The 21,773-nt window shown below is 35.8% G+C and overlaps 1 protein-coding gene across 1 annotated transcript in view; it reads left to right on the top strand.

Annotated features, from left to right (window-relative positions):
* The window catches only part of dst (dystonin), a 172,158-nt gene that overhangs the window by 26,700 nt on the left and 123,685 nt on the right, over positions 1–21,773 (top strand). The window contains 5 exon segments of the mRNA XM_030155752.1: positions 3,972–4,033; positions 10,028–10,117; positions 13,223–13,321; positions 15,972–16,049; positions 18,355–18,447. Of these exon segments, the coding sequence (XP_030011612.1) occupies positions 3,972–4,033; positions 10,028–10,117; positions 13,223–13,321; positions 15,972–16,049; positions 18,355–18,447 (422 nt within the window).

Below are 21,773 nucleotides of genomic sequence, written 5' to 3'. Positions count from 1 at the left end.
GTGGATTGCTGCACGCAGTATGTGTCAGGTACCGTTGAAATTAGATGAGAACACGCTGAGTTCATTTGCCTCCTAAATTGCAAAACCTGCGATGCGACTATTGCACACATGTACATTGCAATGTCGATGCTCAAACGATATATTGTGGAGTCGGCTCAAAGTTTGGACATATTTTCAGTATGGACTATAATCGCTGCTGCTGACAAACAGTTATGGCGTACTTGGAAAAATGTTCGTTGGAAGTCTTGACCTGGGGCAGCCATGGCTCAGGAGGTAGGGCGGGGCTTCCAATAACCGAACCAGGGCAGCTGTGACTACAATTGTAGTTTACTACCACCAGAGTGTGAATGTGAGAGCGAATGAATAATGGATCAATGATGTAAAGTGTTTGGGTGCCTTGAAAAGTGCTATGGAAATCTAATCCCTTATTATTATCATTATATGGGGAAATGTTGTGACGTAACTACACTGAACAAAAATATAAACGCACCACTTTTGTTTTTGCTCCCATTTTTCATGAGCTGAACTCAAAGATCTAAAACTTTTTCTATGTACACAAAAGGCCAATTTCTCTCAAATATTGTTCATAAATTTGTCTAAATCTGTGTTAGTGAGCGCTTCTCCTTTGTCCTTTGCTGAGATAATCCATCCACCTCACAGGTGTGGCATATCAAGATGCTGATTAGACAGCAGGATTATTGCACAGGTGTGACTTAGGCTGGCCACAATAAAAGGCCACTCTAAAATGTGCAGTTTTACTGTATTGGGTGGTCCAGGGGGGTCAGAAAACCAGTCAGTATTTGGTGTGACCACCATTTTCCTCACACAGTCTTCTTCATGAATTCTCTGAAACAGCTTTGGAGATGGCTTATGGTAGAGAAATGAACATTCAATTCACAGGCAAAAGCTCTGGTGGAGATTCCTGAAGTCAGCATGCCAATTGCATATTCCCTCAAAACTTGTGACATCTGTGGTATTGTGCTGTGTGATAAAACTGCAGATTTTGGAGTGGCCTTTTATTGTGGCCAGCCTAAGGCACACCTGTGCAAAAATCATGCTGTCTAATCAGCATCTTGATATGCCACACCTGTGAGGTGGATGGATTATCTCAGCAAAGAAGAAGTGTTCACTAACACAAATTTAGACAGATTTGTGAACAATATTTGAGAGAAATAAACCTTGTGTGTACACAGAAAAAGTTTTAGATCTTTGAGTTCAGCTCATGGAAAATGGGAGCAAAAACAAAAGTGGTGCGTTTATATTTTTGTTCAGTGTAGTTATAAAACATAACAAATTAAGCAGGAATTAAAATGGGTTGTAGAAATCCACTCGATTTTTGCCAGAATTAATATAGAGATAGCTTTGCAGCACCTGGAGGGTTCAAATTCAAACTTTATGAACTGTTAGCATCCAAATACACAAATAAATATACCAAAGACTAATAAAAGTGGTTTTGGCAAAATATGACCCCTTTAAAGGGTTTCTATTATTTTGGAAATATGTGAATCAGCCTACATGATCATCTGAACACCATGTAAGAAAAAACAGTTTTTTGATGCAGCAATCTTCAAGTGCTTTCATTTTCCCTCACGTGCGCATGTAAAACCACTGAAATCTGAGTGTCCTTATTGGAGTTTTCCATGTAGAATTATGAAAAGTGCCGATTTGTCTGGATGTGTTCTCTGTGTTTTTTGCTGATATAAACACTGTGGTGAGTCTTGGCAGCTGCACAAGAGAAAGATGATGATCTGAATACTTTTGTACCCTTAGTTTTAAGTATTGATATTGCTCAAGACTGATTGTTTACAGTTATTGTTGTTGCAGCTGCTTAAGATAAACTGGACAGATTTTGCAATGGTAATAACTTGGAACTGAGGTCGAGATGTTAACAAGGAACTTTTCTTCTTTTTCCTTTTTTTTTTAAGAGGTACATGTTTTTTTCTGCGGCTTTGAATGCTGGTGCTAGATAAACACAGAACGGCGTGGAAACTCAAAATAGTGAGTAGCCATGGAAAACCTGACAGGACTCGTTCTTGATGCTTGATGAGAAAGGGAGTCGGTGCTGCCCTAGAGGCTGCTAGGCAGGCAGGCAGGCAGGCAGAGGGAGGCTGTTACTGCTTCCTTATCCACATGTCAGCCATCTATCTGAGCTGCGATCCTCCAGACAACCCTCAAGAACTTGTAAAGAGGATGAAGTACCTGCTAGAGAGTCAGAGGGAGCGTAGGGCTCACCTGGTAACCCGTATGTGCTGCATGGGTCAGTATTTGTTTTCATCGTTGTTGTCATTTTCTGTTACGTCTATGTTGGCTCTTCCCTAGTTTATAGTGCAAACATCCTTTTTAGTTTCTTACTGAAAAGAGGAGGCTATTTGTGTTGCTAGTCTTGTGGTCAGACTTCAGAAAATTGCCATCCATGCTGTTGCTGTGATTAGCAGTTGGTTAAAAGGAATCTAGGTCGATATCTCTTCTTCTGTTTTGTCATTATGAGTTTTTTGGTGCTCTAAATGGGCCGGGTCTGGCCGGCTGCAGGACTTGAATTAAGTGAAATGAGTCATGCTGTGGTAACTGGACTGAGTCCTGCAGATGACGATAGTAAAAACATAGAAGTCGCTTTCAGTAATAAAGTGCACTTATTAGAATTTGTATGACAACTTATGCTACTTCTAAAAAACGAATGTACATTTCTGCTACTGTTAGATTACATCCATTTGCATCCCACTGTCACTTATGTCCGTGGTTTCAGGAAGACTGGTTGCTATGGAGATGAGAAACAAAAAAAAAATAATTATAGAGTCTCCAGTTGAAAGTGATGCTATTTCAGGCTCTGGGAAATGACATCTTTTTATTCAACCTCAGGGACTTGTGACTAACGGTACAGGAGCACAGAGGCAGCCTTTCAATCCAACATGGTGAATGTGCAGTGCTATTACACATTGATGTCGCAACGAAACAAAAAGCTTTTACTTCTTATGAATGTGAGGTTTTTTTTTGACAGCAAACACAGTAGACATAAAAAATAGAGAAAAAGACAAAATTGGGATGCTTTTTAAGATGTGCATTTGGCTCAAAATGGCTGAGAAGCTGCTATGTTGCTGTCTATTTATGTTCTAATGAAACAAACAACTAAAACTAGCAGAAACAATGTAAGATATAGATATTTATACATAAATGAGCTTTGAGTCAAGCTTTGTTCATTTTAACACATTCACTGTTGCGTTCATGTTTCCCATAGGAAGCAGAAGATTAAGCTGCAAAAAATTTTTATTATTATTATTATTATTATTTTTTTCTTCTTTTTTAAAACTTGGTCTGGCTGCCTTGTTGCACTGAACAAAAATTTGCTTTACCAAGGTGAACTTCATAAAATATACGAGGTTCCTCTTGATATTCCACTGTCTTTATTTTGGGTTTTGTTGAACCACATTTTGACGCTGGACCTGACAGGAAGGAACAGGGAGAAGGAGAGAGCAAAGGAGGGAGAAAGAGAAAAGAAAAAGAAATTATTAAATGCATTGAAAGCACAAAGTTGAATTATTCTCACATCTACAATGAATACTTCCTCTTTTTTTTGAGTCAAGCTTTGATCATTTTAACACATTCCCTGTCAGTGTAATTTACTTGTGATCCTCATGCGTTCATTTGTTTCCCACAGGAAGGAAAAGATTAAGCTACAAAAACTAATTATTAAACGCACTGAAAGCACGAAGTTTAACTATTCTCACATCTGCAATGAATACTTCCTCCTTTTTTTACGTTTTCATATCCTTTACATACTTTTATATGTGTATATATATTTTTTTACTTGCTACCTTGTAAACAAAAGGCTGATACGTAACACAATAAAGTTCTTCAAATGTCTTCAAAAGAGGTTTTGTGTTGCCCCAACAGCCCCAACAGCCCCAACCCCAACTGCTGTAAATTGTGGAAAAAAAATAATAACCAGTTGTATTTTCTTTTTTCTCGCCCATCAGATGAAAGAGACAGAGTGCAGAAGAAGACGTTTACAAAATGGATAAATCAGCATCTGATGAAGGTAAGAAATAATCTCTCTTTTACTTTAAGTTTGAGTTCAAAACTAGAAAACCCCTTGTATTTATGTACTCATTTGTTCATATAGTAACCGCAGCTGTTGAAATGTGAGTTTTACATGACTGTTTTGAGTTATGACATTTATAATTTTCACCAGTACCAGGAAAGCATTTCCCTCTAACATAAACATTAGTTAGACAGGTATTGGCAGTGAAAACAATTACAATTTTCCACATTACGTCCTGACTTGTAAAGATTCCTCCTCAGATGTTATTACCGCTTATTAAAACTCATTTAGCATGGCATGTGGTTGTGCACTGTTGCAGCAACAGGTTGTCTTTTGTTGAGTCAGGAATCTGAATCACTCACTATAATGTTTTATCTGTCTGTGGAATTTAATGGAACAAATCAGCAAAGAAACAAGCGCTGGCATGACATTTCTTATTATGTGTTTTTTTGTTTTTTTATGAGTCATGCATTGAGACATCAATAATCCTGGATACTGCTATAAATAAACTTTTTTTGTTGTATAATGCATTAACATGTTATTCCCTGATAGATTTAAGGGGTCGTATTTTGCTAAACCCACTTTTATTAGTCTTTGGTACATTTATTTGGGTATTTGGACCCTAATAGTTCCAAAAGTTTGAATTTGAACCCTCCAGGTGCTGCAAAGCTATCTTTATATTAATTTTGGCAAAAATTGAGTGGACTTCTACAACCCGTTTTAATTCCTACTTAATTTGTTGCATCTATAACTAGCTACGTCACGACATTTGCACATATAGTCGCGGAAAAAATTACTAGACCACCCCTTGTTTTCTTTAATTTCACATTCATTTTAATGAATTGGAACAACTAAAGGTAAATTTGTTTGGACAAATATAATGATAAGAACAAAAATAGCTCATAAGAGTTTAATTTCAGAGCTAAAATCTAGCCATTTTCTATGGTTTTCTTGATAAAAACCAAAATCACTTCAGTTCTTACATCAATAGCTATGGTATTGTACTGCCAAAAATGGTGCTTTTAGACATTCCATGTTTGCCTTTCTGTCTGTTTTAGTCACATGATACACACAGGAGTTAGTACTTGATTGCATAACCATTGCTTCTGATGACTTTTGATGGTCTAATTAATTTTTTCTGCGACTGTATAAGGTCAAGACTTCCGACGAACATTTCTCCGAGTACGCCATAATTGTTTATCAGCAGCAGCGGTTGTAGTTCATACTGAAAATATGTCCAAACTCCGAGCCGAGTACCTCAAATGTTCAGTTGTTGGTTGAACTGGACAGAGCAGCACAGTCAACAACCTGGAGGGGGTGGGGCATGAAGTGGCTTATTTGCATTTAAAGGACCAGCGCTCAAAACAACCTTTCTGGTGTCATTACTCAGAAATTGGTTTGAAGATGGACCTGTGGAGTTGAATCAATGAAGAATTCAGAGCCAAGCATAGTATTTATAGTTTATGTAGACCACATGGAAATGTTTTAAAATGTATAATTCCATTTAAAAAAGCAAAATATCACCCCTTTAAGGGAAAAAAAAAAAAGCTAATTTATTGTCTTTGTTAATATTGTGCATGTTATCTTTGTGTAATAAGCAAAATTAGTTGAATAGAACCTAAAACATGCAGAACTTTAGTTTGCTTCTTGGGTGGTAACACAACTACACTATGCATACCTCTTCGCCATTTTTAGACAAAAATGTGAATGAAGTGTCACAGTCCTGAGGCTCAGGTATTGAAAGTTTGCACTACGTTTTGTTTAAATGAACTGTGGCAAAAAGTGTTTTGGATGTTCTGAATTTCGACACTGAAAGGTAGAGTGAAAGGTTTATAGCCGCAGAGAGGATTGATTGTTCATCTAGTGAAAAACTTGGAGAAGTTTTCCATAGATTCTATGTTTTGAACCCACTTTTGTCATGCAAGCAGTAGAAGACATGTTTCCTGTACACTTCTACATTCATCTAATCGCTGATTGCGGTGGCCATGTTTCGTTTTTGATTTTTATGTTAAAAAAGAACCACACTATTCATTGCTTTCTTAAATTTTTCCGCTGTTTGGAATCTGAAAAGTAGGTTTGAGATTGTTAGAAATATAATGACTGTTTTAGCTCGGTTGACATACTCTTAAATGCTTTGCTCCCGGGGTTTATTCTCCATCTGATCATCATCTTCAAAGCGTTGTCTGTGTGATAAACCATAAACACATCCCTGAGGATATGCTTAGTTATACCTACATGATCGTGATAGAGAGGGGGTTTTCCATGGCTGTGTTTATTTTTTCAGAAATGTGCCATATATTGTCAGTCGTAAAAAAAAGGATGGGGGATGCATGCGGCCTCAAGTAACTGTTTTTGTTTTCCCTCTGTCTTAACTTACACTGTTTCATAAAAGACATGTTATGTTAATTATGAAACTCAGAAGAACAGAAGATATTTTTAATATTTTATCTTCAATTTTCAATAAAACATGATACTCTTAATGAGGTCATATTTTGCTAAACCCCCTTTTATGAGTCTTTGGTACATTTATTTGTGTATTTGGACCCTAATAGTTCAAAAAGTTTGAATTTGAACCCTCCAGGTGCTGCAAAGCTAGCTTTATATTCATTCTGGCAAAAATTGAGTGGATTTCTACAACCCGTTTCAATTCCTTCTTAATTTGTTACGTTTTATAACTATTTATGTCACAACATTTGGACATATAAGGTCAAGACTTCTGACAAACATTTCTCTAAGTACGCCATAATTGTTTCTCTGCAGCAGCGGTTGTCGTAAAAACTAGGGCTGTGTATCGGCATGAATCTGGCGATACGATACAAATCACAATACTAGGATCACAATGCAATATGTCGCGATATATCACGATACTGTTAACACGGTCATATTTTTTGTTTTGTTTCTTTTTTAAAAGATTATTTCCTGGGAACATGTATAGTTCAGCATTTGGCTAAATAAAGTTTTAACATGCAGCTTTACCAGTACAAAAAAACTCACAAATAAATAAATAATATTTTACAGACATTACAGTTTCAGATCCTGCTTAAATGTTCTTATTCTATTGCGAAAAGAATACATAGTGTTCAGTCCCTGAATCATCCAACATCAGAACATTGTTTTTGTGCATTCCCAATAAATAAAACAAACATTTACCTCTTTCAGACAGTAAAAAGTGCTTTTAAGGATGCTTGAATTATCCATTATTTAACAAAACAGGGTTATCAATTTTTAAAAAAAAAATTACATTTATGACCCGCAATATCATGGTAATACTTTTGTAGTATACAAACAACAGAACAAAATACCAATGTGAATATAAAAATAGCTTGGAAAAACAAAAAACAAAAAGGAACCTCCATGATGTCTGCATTTGAATAAATACCTAAAAATATCGATACAGTAATTTTTAATATCGATACAGTATCTTGAAGTGAAATATTGCGATATATTACGATACCGATATTTTCTTACACCCCTGGTAAAAACTGAAAATATGTTCAAACTTTGAGCCAATTACCTAATGTGGCTCATGTGCATTTAAAGGGCCAGTGCTCAAAATGACCTTTCTGGTGTCATTACTCAGAAACAGGGTTGAAGATGGACCTGTGGAGAGGAATTAATAAAGAATTCAGCCCCAAGTGTAGCATTTACAGTTTATGTAGACCACCGGGTAATATTTTAAAATGCATAATGCCATTTAAAAAAGCAAAATATCACTTCTTTAACACTACCATTAGCCGTATTTTCAGACTAAATACTGTATTGTAAAATTTGACTCACCATGTGCTGCTTTATCTCATGACTGGGTCTGTTTCATCAGACCTCACACATGGACCATGAGAAATCAAAGGTGCTGAGTAATGGTTGGGTATCTGCTCAGTTGACCCAATAACACAAGGGTGCAGGTCTATTTTGGCTCCACAGCTGTGGCTGCTATCTGGGATTACAGTGCTGAAAGCCTTGTGTGAAAGCAGGTCAGCGGGTAGGGGGGTGATTTCAGAGGCGTGGAATTTAGGACAGGAAGGAGAGGTGGACCTGCCGCAAGGAGAAAGACTCATACTGGACCTGTTAAGTGTTTGCCTCAAGTGCGTAGTGGAGTGGACCATAGACAAGGTGTCACAGTGATACGCTGCTCAACACCATCATTCAAAATGTGTTATACCACAGTCATTTCAACCTAGAAAGAAGCAGAAGGAATAAATCTTTCACAAAAACAAGTTGATCTGAAGCCATAGTCACACAGGACTAGTATTACCTGGTGACCTGTGGTAATTTGCAATATTTGCAGAGGTTATTTGTGATCTCAGTCCCATGCAAATTTGCCATGTCTGGAAATTTTAAAGGAAAAATTCCACATCAAATTACTGTACCTATTTCAGAAGGAGGTTCTGTGATAATATTAGTTCTGTGCAAATTGACATTTTGGTGAATTTACTTCTGTAAAGGTTTGAGGAGGCTGGCTGGTGATGATAAATGAAAACTGTAAGTGTTCTGGGGGGAAATTCAGGAGGCTCATGTTGCAAAATAACATGAGTATTCACTGAATGAGCAAACTTAAAGCCTTCAGAAAAGCCACATCTCAAAAAAGGATGAGATAGATTACATGCGACAGGATGCAGTTTTTTTCTATCTTCAGTATTTGTAAGTGTTGAACCATGACATCAGAACAGGGAAATGATGTTAGCAAGGTCGAGTAAAAAACAGACTTCACTTACCCCTGTGAACAGAATGAAACACAGATGTGACACTAGAGGTTCATAGTTTATACTGATCTAGTGCAAATGGGGTTTATAACAGAAACTGAACACACTGACTGAATAGCAGAAGAAAAAACAAAAGTCAAGCATAACACTATGGAAGCGTGAAAACGTTCCTGATGTAATCCTCACAAATTAGCCTTTGGTTATTAAAATTGTGGACGTCAGAGATAAACTGCACAGTTTTTCTTTCTGTGTATAGTAGCTGTGTAAATGTGTAGCAGTTATGTAATTTGCTATTAAGCATCTTTGGGTGTCCTGAAAAATGCTATATAAATCAAATTCATGATGATGATGATGATTATTATTGCACACATGCCCATATTCTGCACAAACAGCCCACTTTTTAACTTCTAATAAACATATTATCTATCTATCTATCTATCTATCTATCTATCTATCTATCTATCTATCTATCTATCTATCTATCTATCTATCTATCTATCTACATATATGTGTGTGTATATATATATATACACACACACACACACACACACACACACACACACACACACACACACACATACACATACACACACACACACATATATATATATATATCAAGAAAGTATATGTCCATAAAGCAGGTTACTTACACATCTACACTATACAAACCCTCTTACAGAAATAGCAGAAATGTTCAAATTAATGTACAATTTAAACATTTCCCTTATGTTATGTAACATATTGCTTCCATTATATAACTTACTTGTCAAATAGACTCCTTGTCTTGTGTTGGTATTTAACTTTTCAATACTTGAGGTAAATTATTTGCTTTTATTATTTGTATTTTTTTTCCTATTTACATCCTACAGTACTTTCGTTCGTTCATTCATTCATTCATTCATTCATTCATAACCTTTATTTAAACTCAGAGATATATTGAGGAAGGAACCTCATTTATAATATAGCTGAGACAAAACACAAAACATTTCAAACATACAATGGACGTATCAGAAATACCAAAAAGTAAAATTGACAAAGATGAATTAAAAACAAAGAAGTCTACTTAAAAACAGGAGCAGCTGGAGGTAAAATAAGATGGAATTATTAATTATAGATTTAAAACACAAAATATTTGAAATATACAATGAACACTATCAGAAGTGCCAAAAGTAAAAACCTACTGTACTTGTTTATCTTGACTTTTTTTTTCTTGTATATTGCATTCACATACATCCCAAGGCAGACTCCTCACATTGTGAAAACTTTGCTGATCTCTGTTTTCTGTCTCCAGGTACGGAAACATATAAATGACCTGTACGAAGATTTACGAGATGGACATAACTTGATCTCACTGCTGGAGGTCCTGTCTGGAGACACATTGGTGAGTTTTTACCTTGATAGTTTCAGTGTTTGTTGTCACAGTGTCATTATTTGGAGCATCCTTGTTCACTTGGTTAGAGCTTTTTACATTAAGAGTAAGATGACGCAAGAAATGAACAAATCAGACATTCATTAGAGGGGCAGAAAACTATTCATTCTATTATGACTATTTATATGTGTTACTTACCTCTACTCAGGGATACATTTATACTCCACACTTCTCACTTACGTTGTGAACATATCCATTAAATTTCACTCCTCAAGAGGGAACCTTGGTTTTCATCCATCAAAGACTTCTAAATACAAATCCTGTTTTTGACATTTTTAACACTGAGCACATTTTTATAGACTTTTTCCAGTCTGAGATATGTTTAAAACCAGTGATGTGGACGTTATTGGAACAATATCCAAAGGGATGGTGGATCTCTTGGATTTGTGACAGTGTCATTAACTGTACAACTCAAATGACAAGATATCTGAGCTCATTTTCTATTAAAAGTTGTTGGCAGCAGTCAGAATAAATTAGGGGAAACCCAACAGTTTGTTCTCTGGTTTCTCACCGGACTTTCCAACAGTATCATGGCGCAAAGTTATTTATTAGTCATTAACAAAATTTAACTTGCTAACTGCCATTTTAATTCACTAACTGCTGCAGGCTTTACATTAACTGTTATCATATAAAACTCCATTCATTCACTGATGGTAGATAATACAGAGCAAGTGAAGTTGTCAACATATCACAAACCCGTCTGTGATTGTGTTCATAGATTTACTCGGATACGACAACATGAGAGGTTAATCAAACATACGCTATATGGACAAAAGTATTGGGACACATTGGATTCAGGTTTTCATTGCGAATGGATCTGAGCTGCAAACCAACAATGAAAAAATACTATAATATGAACAATTATTATATTTTGTTGTAATAAATATTGCGGTTAACATTTAAAGTTGAATTCGGTTTACAGTGTCGTCAAAAACAGTTACATGCTTCAGAGTTTTTATTTGATTTTACTCAAAGCTGAACATTTTCATCATTAACCTCTTGAAATCCACTATTGAGTTTTTTCCATATTTGTCGACAAGAGTTTCTGAAAAAAATGTTGCTGATGCTGAATTTCACTTAAGACAATTTTTTCATGCAAAAATGCAGAAACACAGTGTACTGACCTGCATCTCAGGAGGTTAAATTTGTTTTAAATGTTCCACATCTAGATTTCTGAAATGTATAAATTATCATTTAGACCACATGTAACTTCAACTTTATTACTTTTTATTTTGATAATCATTGATATGACATAAACCGCTGACATGACCATTTTTGTCACAATATATTTCAGTATATTTCGTGTTTTATCAACGTTCATGGGAATATCCTGTGTGTATCTTGATATTTTTGTCCGTACAGTGCATGTACATTCGCTTCCTGTGGGTTTTCTGCTGGTCATGAGACTGTTCTGACCTCTTTGTTTCTGCTGCACTTCCTGTGCTGCACGAAGTTTTGGTTCTGACACTGCAGTTTCAAGAGTATTGACCCAGTAAAGAGAAAAAATACTGTATTTAATACCAAAATGAAGACTTTTTTTGTTTGTTTGTTTTGTTTTTCTTTTTTTATATAGTTAATTTGTAGTGATTAATGTTCTTGAAGTTGTACTTAGAATGATGGTGTGTTTAACTCCGTACATACAGGATGGATAGTAGCAACTATTGTGGTTTGACATTAGCATTTATAAGGATATTCTTTAAATGTAGTAAATTATATATTAGTTATATTGTTAAAAATGTAACTGAGCAGTAAAATTCAGAGGTTCAGTACGCAGCCCTGTTATATTATATTATATTATTAAAAATTCATCAGTGTAATTTAAGTTGAGATAAAATGCTTTGACTATTAGGCCCAAAAACCAAAATAAATCCCAGTATCATAAACAACAAACTGACTGCTCTAAATTAAAGTTATATTCTACATTTGAGCATTTTACCAGAAAGAATACATACTGTGAATGTAATTGAATTCCAGACTTTTTCTCAACAACCGGCCCCGTATACCTCACCTTAATAGAAAATATAGTCAAAAATGTTTCACTTTTATGGACACATTTTGATTTTACTTGATTGTTCTCTGGTTACATGAACAGAAGACAAAACATGATTCAAATATACTTCTTTTTTTTACCAACACCTTATGCCATATATAAGAAGCACAATCATATTTAACATATTTATACACTGTTGGCCATGAATTTGTAAAAATTTTGTCCTATCTAATCACCTTTGACCAGGTGCAATGATCACATACAGAGTGCCTGTTGCACTTTGTCAATCACAATACACAATATTAGCACAATCATTTTATGAAAACAGGTAAAAATATTTTATTCTTTATAAATCTTGTAATATTCCATAGTTACTTTAAAAGCATGATAACTGGTTTCCTTTTCCTCCTTCATTTTGGCCCTTATTAATAATTTTCCAAAATGATTCTCATAAATAAATAACAGTAAGACATTAAATTAAAACGCAAACCCACAAAACAATAAGAACAGGTTACATTTTGAGCAAGAAAGGTCGATTTAGGCGTTTTTCACACTTTTCTGAAAGTATTCTTATTCTCAGCCCTTGTTTAATTGAATTAATTTGATATGTTTCCCAGCTGTATAGTTATGTTTATTTTGTGATGTAACTTGGCTCTCAACAATGACAGACAGTGACTAGTGGATCTATGTACATGGTGTTTGTGATATGTCATTTCTCTGTTAACCTTTCATTCTTTCATTTTACATTGAACTAGGGCGACAGAGTTCTTCTGCAGCCCTGAGTTACATAATCTTACCATGCTGTGATGTTCCTCCCTGTGTATTTAAAGTGCATGTATTCCTGAGCGAAGGGATCCCAGCTGTTATATCCCCTCCAGTGTTACTAACTTTCATCCTCAGCAATAGCTATCTGTTTTCTGTTTCTGTCCTGTTTGTGTTCCTCCTCCCTCCTCTCCTTTATCCACTCTTTGATTGTTTTCTGTCCATTGTCTAACTTCCTTTGATTTGGCCGCTGTGTGTCCATGTCTTCCTTTCTCCCCCCATGTGTTGCCTTTTTCGGTGATAAGCCAAGGGAGCGTGATTTTCTGAAGACATTGCGGTTGGTGAGTGGGACAGAAGCATGTGCGGTTGAGCAGCATGGAGACACAGTGGATGATGATAAGGGGGTACGTGTGGTTCGCCCCTCCACCCCCTTTGTAACAAACTAATACAGAGCGTGCTGTGATCAGTTAACTGGAGTGTAGAAACAATCCACTTTGTTTTATAGTAGTCCTCAATTTGTAGTCCTAAATGATTGCTTAAGCAGATATTGTAGATATATTAAATGCTTATAGAGTAGTGATTCCCCATCCCAACATTTCTGATTTCTGTTACGTGTATGCAACACTGTGTTTCGTAGCGTCACTTTTAATCAGAGAATATTCGTTACCAACTTATACTTTATATTAAGATACACATATTCACCATTAACCAGTTGCTGAGTAGTGTATATATTAACACTGGCTCTTTATAAGTTATGTAACGTGTAATAATGCTAGAGGTCGACCTGGAGCAGGGAAATGAAAACATCCCGTTCACTCCATCATGAGAGAAAAAACCAAAAAACAAGTGGTGCCAGGCACAACAAACCCCACCCCTCACACGTATTGTAGCTTATTTTGGCATTGATCCAGCTGATGTCATCATGTCAGCATATCAATTGCCACTATATATGCGGCAAGTTTGAAGCAAATTGAAACAAAATTGATGTTTTTATACACATTTGAAATTTTGCCCATTATAAGTAAATGAAAAAAAAAAAAAATTAAAAATGCATAAAAAATTTGAACTTTGACCTACTTTTCCCAAAATATAATCACATCTATTCAGGGTCACTGGCAATCTATAAACCCAATTTGGTATGAATTAAACCTCTAGTTTTGCTGCTACAGACATTTGAAATTTTGCCCATTATAAGTAAATGGGGAAAAGAAAAGATTTTAAAAATTCATAAAAAATTTTAACTTTGGCCTACTGTCCCCAAAATGTAATCAGATCACTGGTAATCTACAAACCAGATGTGGTATGAATTCAACTAATAGTTTTGCTGCTAGAGTGTTAACAAACAAACAAACTGAACCAAAAACAATATCCCTTGCCACCACTGCGGGAGGCTGGGTAAAAAAATCAACTGCTGAACTGCAGACATGGATTGACTTTATTCAAATATTAAGTCAATAAACTCTGGAGCTGAGCTTAAAACTATGGGTAAAAAAAATCTAGAACTACAGGGTGAACTGATTTTTGTTTTTTCAGCTTAGAACAAACGCAATATTAACTGTCAGCCACCATTAGTACACAGTTCAGAGACAGATAGTTTTTAAAGCATCCTCACTCTGATTAATATGGATGAATTAGTTTATCTGTCTAGCTCTACTTTATGCATTACTACATTTTATAAATAGGTCAATTATTTAACAGTTTTCCGTCAAGATCCTACTAGATACTGCTCACTGACAGTAAATAAGAGGGTTATATTTAAATGTTAAATTTTCTTTGCTCACTATCGGCCTTACAAAGTGAGTGCCACAAGAGTCGCCATTTTTTATAATATCATCTGTTATTATGTGACAAAACACAAATCAAACTATTACTGGTGTCAAATAGTGTAATAAGTATCAAATTATCAGTGAATTTTATGCAAGATAAGGAACATATTGTGAGTTAGACTTCATCATTTGGATGATATTAACACATGTAGATTTGTGTTTTGTTATATTTTTCTTAAATATTTATCCCATGAATTGAATGATGATGTGAATATAGATCAAGGTGGGGCTTATACAGTAATAATACCAAAGGAATTATACTAATAAAGAGCCAGTTTACATCTAAAATTTAGGTTTATGAGCAGCTATTTAATGGTGAATGTGTATATTTCATATAAAGTGTTATTCTGTTCACATGACCAGATATTAATGATGATGCACATGATCTAAAGATCCATGCATCTTCAGCTTGAACAAAAAAAAAATTACTTTTGGACATACAGTTGTGCACATGCGACTTTGCAGAGTCATTAAAAAAGATGCATTAAACTATAAAAGGCATCGGTTAATACAGCCTGGGTCTTTATATTCGTTACATAAGCTTTGTGCCGTGCAGTCAGTTCACTTTAAACCTCCATGTATGTCTTTAAGAAATTTTTCATCTGCTGCTTTTGGTGTTTGGCTACTTTGAAGTCTCAACAAGGCTTCATAAGTAAACGAGATTCGGCGAATGAGAGCTGTACAAGATGGGTTTATTAAATGTCGCTTTGCTACAGAGATAAGTGTGATCTTCCTACTGTCAGCTGACAGAGATGGCTGAATGCAGCACAAATCTACCGCTGCTGCCTGGCCCTGGCTTCAATACATTTTCCATTTCATTACATCATGCTGTGGCCCTTGAGTGTCACGTGCGTTTGCCACAATAGATCCGATACTTGCTTGTACAAGAGCGCATTCTGCTTTTTTTTCTAAGACCCATATGTTGTATTTCCAGCTCAGCAAAATAAATGTTTCAGGAGTGGGGCGACGATCGGGGTCACTTGATTTACCAGTCCTTGTTAGATCCAGTTTTGTAGAGGTGGAAAATGTTGTGAATGATTGGTATGTATTGATTCTGAGTGATTCCTAGAGGGTTTTTGTGTGTTCTTTATATCATCACCTCACCTGATCAACGGGTAAGAACACCAGAGCATGTCCCATGTCCTACACGCTACTAACCTTTTTATGAGTGTGTGCCCTGGTATTTAGAAGACCCTGGTTACATGGCCTCTGTCCTTTATGTTTACAGCCTCGAGAAAGAGGGAGGATGCGCTTCCACAGACTTCAGAATGTACAGATAGCACTGGACTATTTAAAGAGGCGGCAGGTGAGGATCACTGTTCTGTGGATTGTGTAACTCTTCTGCTCAAACTGTACTATTAAAAGCATTTTTATCAAATACATTTTAATTATGTGAGGGATTGTTATTATTGTTTTTTTTTTGTGATTATTGACCAGTAATGGGTGCATATGTAATTGACTTCTTGCTTTTATTGTTTTTTTTAGTTCTTTTTTCTTTTTTGACTTCAAGGTTTGAGACAAAAAAAAATCAACAAAATTTATATTTAGGGCTGTCAAACCATTACAATTTTTAATCAGATTAATCACAAAGTTGCTGTGGATTAATTTTGATTAATCACGATTAAATATCACTTATTTTTAATCTATATCAATCGCGTTTCATTTTGCATGAACAAACAGACTCAAGAAAGTAAGAAATAAATAAAATGCACGTATTTGTCACAAGCTGGGTGACGTGTTAGCCGAAGTGCTAGCAGAATCCCAGACCAACGTATGCTTCACGTTAATGTAGTATTTTAAGATGGAAGTGATTCAGTGAAAAGAAAACTCCTTCCTATAGAGTGTGTATAACATTTTATGTTGGTCGACTGTTCCGTCTTGTTTTTGTCCTCATATTTCCATCCAGAGGACCAACGTCCTGTTTAGCGTCTTCCATCTTTATGGGTTGGTTCTGCTGCCTGTCACTACCGGATCAACTGCCCATGTGTGCATGCTTGATGCTAACTCCACTTGGACAAACTGCATGAAATGCTTTGCCAGAGACGTTTAGAGTCGTTCTGCGCTACAGAGGGGATAATTGCATTAAAATTTGGATTAATCTGCGTTAATGCGTTCATATTGACAACCCTAATTATATTGCACAAATTTCTGGCGACCCCAGCCATTCAAAATGGAGACATTTTTTTTTTTGCTAAAATTAAATTGTTTTTGATCTTGTAGTAGTTTGCTATACTATGTTGCAAATAAACATTAATTTTAGTTGATATTTAGGCTATATAATAGTGGGTTGAAATTACTGCACAAAAATTTTATTTTCCTTGGTCAGGATATGTACAGTCAGTCCAGCCTGTATTTACATGGCTGCAAATTAATACTGAGCAAACAATAACTCAAACTATGAATTATGAAAGAGCTGCAGCATCTGAAACTGACCACAACGAACATTTGGAAGATAAACAGTATCACAGTGCTTCAGTTTCAGCTTCAGAGTTTGTCATGTCTTATTTATTGTGATTGTCTCTCTCAACTCACCATATATTTTTATTTGTATTTTTTTTTTTTTTTTAATCAATAACTAGAAATTTCATTTGAATTCCAGGCAACCCCATGTGGGGTCCTCACCCCAAGGTTGACAGACATTGCATTATAGTGGTATATGCAGTATAATATGTGTAAATGTTTCACTTTTTGTTGCTATTTACCAAGGGAGTTGCATCATATTCAGATAGACTTATTCTCTTTGTTATATACATACATTTAAATGCAAGCAAATGCGCATAATTGCATTGGGACTGTTGAATCTACTTCGCCATAGAGATGCAGCCACATGGGATATGCAACAATGTAAACAGCACCACATATTCACCCATTACACACAGTGGTTGCTTGTGTTTTTCCAGCGAAAATAGCAATTCAGCTGAATATTACCGGAAGCGTATAAGGAGCGCTGACTACAAGTCCCAGCGTTGGGGTTTTTCAAGAGCTTGATTACTCTCCCCTCCCCCCTTCACAGTCAGAATGAGATGAGGAACACAGCCTGGCTGCACTATAGCCAGATGTGACGTAAGACATGAGACAAAGGATGCATAGAGGGTCACAAATCAGTTGTTCTTTTGTTTTAGGTACATACTGAACACATCCATGTATGCTCCCTCTACATCCATAAAACGCAAAGGATTTAACACTTACACTTATGTAAATCTCTGCAGCTGGTTAATCATATCACTGAGATAACATTATCATATTGACAGGAGGGATAAATGCTCCTGGATATAAATGTTCCAGCAATATATAAGCTATTCTGCATCACTACTCTGCTTTAGATTCCAAATTTTACATGCATAGTTATAAAAAAAACGCCCAATTTCTAACTCTGAAATGAGAAAATAAGGCTTGCATATTTATGTTGTCTAATTAGGAGGAAGCATTTGTTTATGTATCACCTTTGTTCTACACTGTAAACATCACTATGGTAATGACTGTTGTGCCACCTTGTGGTAAGCAGCAAAGGTACAACCCATTTTCATACATGTGATTTTCTGTAATTGTGTTGGAGAATTCTGAGTTAATGTGAAAATTCAGGATATTAATCATGGATTTCTTGTCATCAGGTCAAACTTGTAAATATCAGGAATGACGACATCACAGACGGGAACCCAAAACTCACCCTGGGATTGATCTGGACCATAATACTGCACTTTCAGGTCAGTGTTATCATTAAATGGTTATATAATTTTTATGCCCATGACAAGCAAGTAATTTAGATAATTTGTTACCCGGATGATGGGCTGTTAGTTACTTTCGAGTGCTTGTAATTGATGTAATAGATGACTTCATACTGATAAAAACTGGTCTTCCTCATCCACACTGTTCTATGCTTAGGATCTGAATTGGATTTTTCTTTCATGGATTTTCATCTGATACAAAAATCTTACCAAGTGTTTTTTTTCTCACTTCTAGTCAAAATATCTCATCACTTTTCAAGATCTATTGTCTAAAAATAAGTTGTTACATCTCTCTGAAAAGTTGTTCTTTAGGTGATTATGTCTTATTTTAAGAGTAATGAGATATTTTGACTAGAAATGAGAAACGCACACTTGGTAAGATTTAGATTTTTTTCGAGTGTACATTTTTCTTAAAACGATATTTCACTGAAACACGTTCTTTTTCCTGTTTTGGAACTGAGTTACATAATAATTTTGTTAAATTGCCTGAAGATTAATGCTTTATGCCCATGGAATGATGTTTCTACCTTTGACCACAAGGTGTCAAAACTGTGCAGCATACTGTATATCATAATGAATTATGTAAGTGGGGTCTCACATACCAAGATGTACTGTAGTTATTACTGAATTTACTGTACTGTAGTTCATGCTTGAATCGGTTGATCATCATAGGTTAACATCAAGCAGCATCTAGTCTGTGAAATGTCTTGGCATTTAGATGTGATATTTATGCACAGATAAGTTTATAGTTGTTGCCTTAAGTTTTCAAAGTATTTGAGAAGTGGAAATGCCATTTGCGTCTGTGCAACACATAAAAGTATTGCTCTGTAGTGTATGGAAATAGCTATTTTCAATGTTGTTTTTCTTGTATAGGACACAATCTGCACAAAGTTTGCTAAAAAGGATAATAAAATAAGCCGTTCAGTTTATTCTGCACTGACAAAAACTGAAAAAAAAGTTACGAGTTTATACATTGTTGCCTACAAAGTTGGAACAAGATATTTGTATGTATCCTCATGAAATGACGGTTATAATGTGATTCATTCTTGATTTTTTTTTTGTATTTTATTTATTTATCTAGACAGGGACAATGCACAATTTTTTTTTTTTAGTTTATTTATTTAGAATATGCAACAAAACCAAGTAATCCCACTTAGTCTTTACAAATGACATACATAATAAGATAAGGCAAGGCAAGTTTATTTGTATAGCACATTTTAGCCGCAAGGCAATTCAAGGTGCTTCACACAGGACACTGAAATACAACGACAAGGAAAAGAAACACATTTAAAACACTATAAAAGAAACATGTACAAGGTGATTAAAAACAGCAAGTAAGAAAACAACACATAAAATCCAAAAATATAAAAACACACACATATTAAAGTAAGAGTTGCAGTGCAGAGTTTCGAAAGAGAATATAAAATTTAAACATAAAACGCCTTTTAGTCAAAGGCAGCAGTGAACAGGTGAGTCTTTAACCATGACTTGAAAGAACTCAGACTCTCAGCAGACCTGATATTTTCTGGTAGTTTGTTCCAGATATACGGAGCATAGAAATTGAACGCTGATTCTCCATGTTTAGTTCTGACTTTTGGAACACAGAGCAGACCTGCACCAGATGACCTGAGTGGTCTGGATGGTTCATACTGGACTAGAAGGTCTCTGATGTATTTTGGGCCTAAACCCTTCAGTGCTTTATATGCTAGCAAGAGAATTTGAAAGTCTGTTCTCTGAGAGACAGGGAGCCAGTGTAGAGACCTCAGAACTGGACTGATGTGGTCCACTCTCTTGGTCTTAGTGAGGACTGGAGCAGCAGCATTCTGGATCAGCTGCAGTCATCTGAAAGACTTTTTAGGCAGACTAGAGAAGATACTGTAACTGTAGTCAACTCGACTAAAGATAAATGCATGGACAAGTTTTTCAAGGTCCTGCTGCGACATCAGTCCTTTAATCCTAGAAATGTTCTTGAGGTGATAGTAAGCAGACTTTGTAATTGTTTGAATGTGGTTTTTAAAATTCAGGTCTGAATCCATGACAATACCCAGATTCCTGGCCTGGTCTGAGGTTTTTAACTGAAGTGACTGGAGCTGCATGCTGAAAACAGAACAAACAAACAAAAACAACAACCTGTACATATACATGAAAACAAAGCATGACTTAATTTGCATATTTGAAAAGAAGTGGGAGGAAGTATAACTTACAATATACATTAACCTTAAACAGGAGAAATGTAGTGTCAGGGTGTAGCACTAGTGTTAATTTCCACCTGTAGTCCCTGGGCAGGCTGATGTTATCATGAAAAAAGCAAAACATGAATAAAAACTAAAACATGCAAAGAGCAGTATAATATGCATTTCTATAACTCCATCTATATAAAAAAAAATCATTCACATCTAACCATTCACCCTTATTCGTCCTACTGCAGTCCGTCACGCACACTTTAAGCATGTTTACATCACATTACATTGTTGGGTTTGGGTGGAGAGTAGCTGTTTTTTCACCATGTGGGAAAATGTGTGATAGTTTGTAATTATTAGTATTATTAGTGGTAATGTGTTCCACTGTTGCAATATCCACACATGAAAACATTAAATTTGGAAATCTTGTTTTGTGCCTCGGAATCCTGCACCCAAGCTATATAAAGTGTAACTGGGACTCTATGTAATAATTGCATCTGGTCAAAGGTGATCACTGATGTGTATAAATATGAATAAAACGAGGAATGGGTCTGAAAACAAAATTATTCCAACTTTCAGGGGAACAGTGTATAACTCATGCGTTTTCATATGCTCTGCTCTGTGTGTTCTTGTCATAAAATTTTCTAAAAAAAAAAAAAAAAATTCTCCATGGGGGTACCTTCCATTTTACAACTTAAACATGCAATAAATCATGTCAAATGGGTTCATGTGTGTGTGTACATTCCAGGAATCCAGGTGTCCAGTAAAATCCAGTGGTACCCATAGGCTCCATACTTACGTTTAGTTGCTTTTTGAGATGATAATGAGTGTAGTCATTTGAAACAAGCATGTGTCTGTTTCACTAAAGCTGCTGATTAAATAAAGGAGGACAAATTATGGAATATAATTTTGCCTGGACTTCAACACGCTGACAGGTAGCGTCTGTGATGATGCCAACACCTGCTGCTGTCAGTCTCACGCAAGCCCTACAGCAGTTGATCCAGCAGAGCAGGGCCTGTTTCTTCTTGATTTGAGAGGATAGCAGGGTACACCAGGAGAAAATATGGAGCCTCAGTGATTGTATCCACGTTGTCATTATTATATAAGCTCTGTCCTAACAGCAGA

This window comes from Sphaeramia orbicularis, chromosome 15 (genome assembly GCF_902148855.1).
Source record: "Sphaeramia orbicularis chromosome 15, fSphaOr1.1, whole genome shotgun sequence".
NCBI lineage: Eukaryota > Metazoa > Chordata > Actinopteri > Kurtiformes > Apogonidae > Sphaeramia > Sphaeramia orbicularis.
The sequence above is the reverse complement of the archived record's forward strand: the minus strand, read 5'-3'. Positions and strand labels throughout refer to the sequence as shown.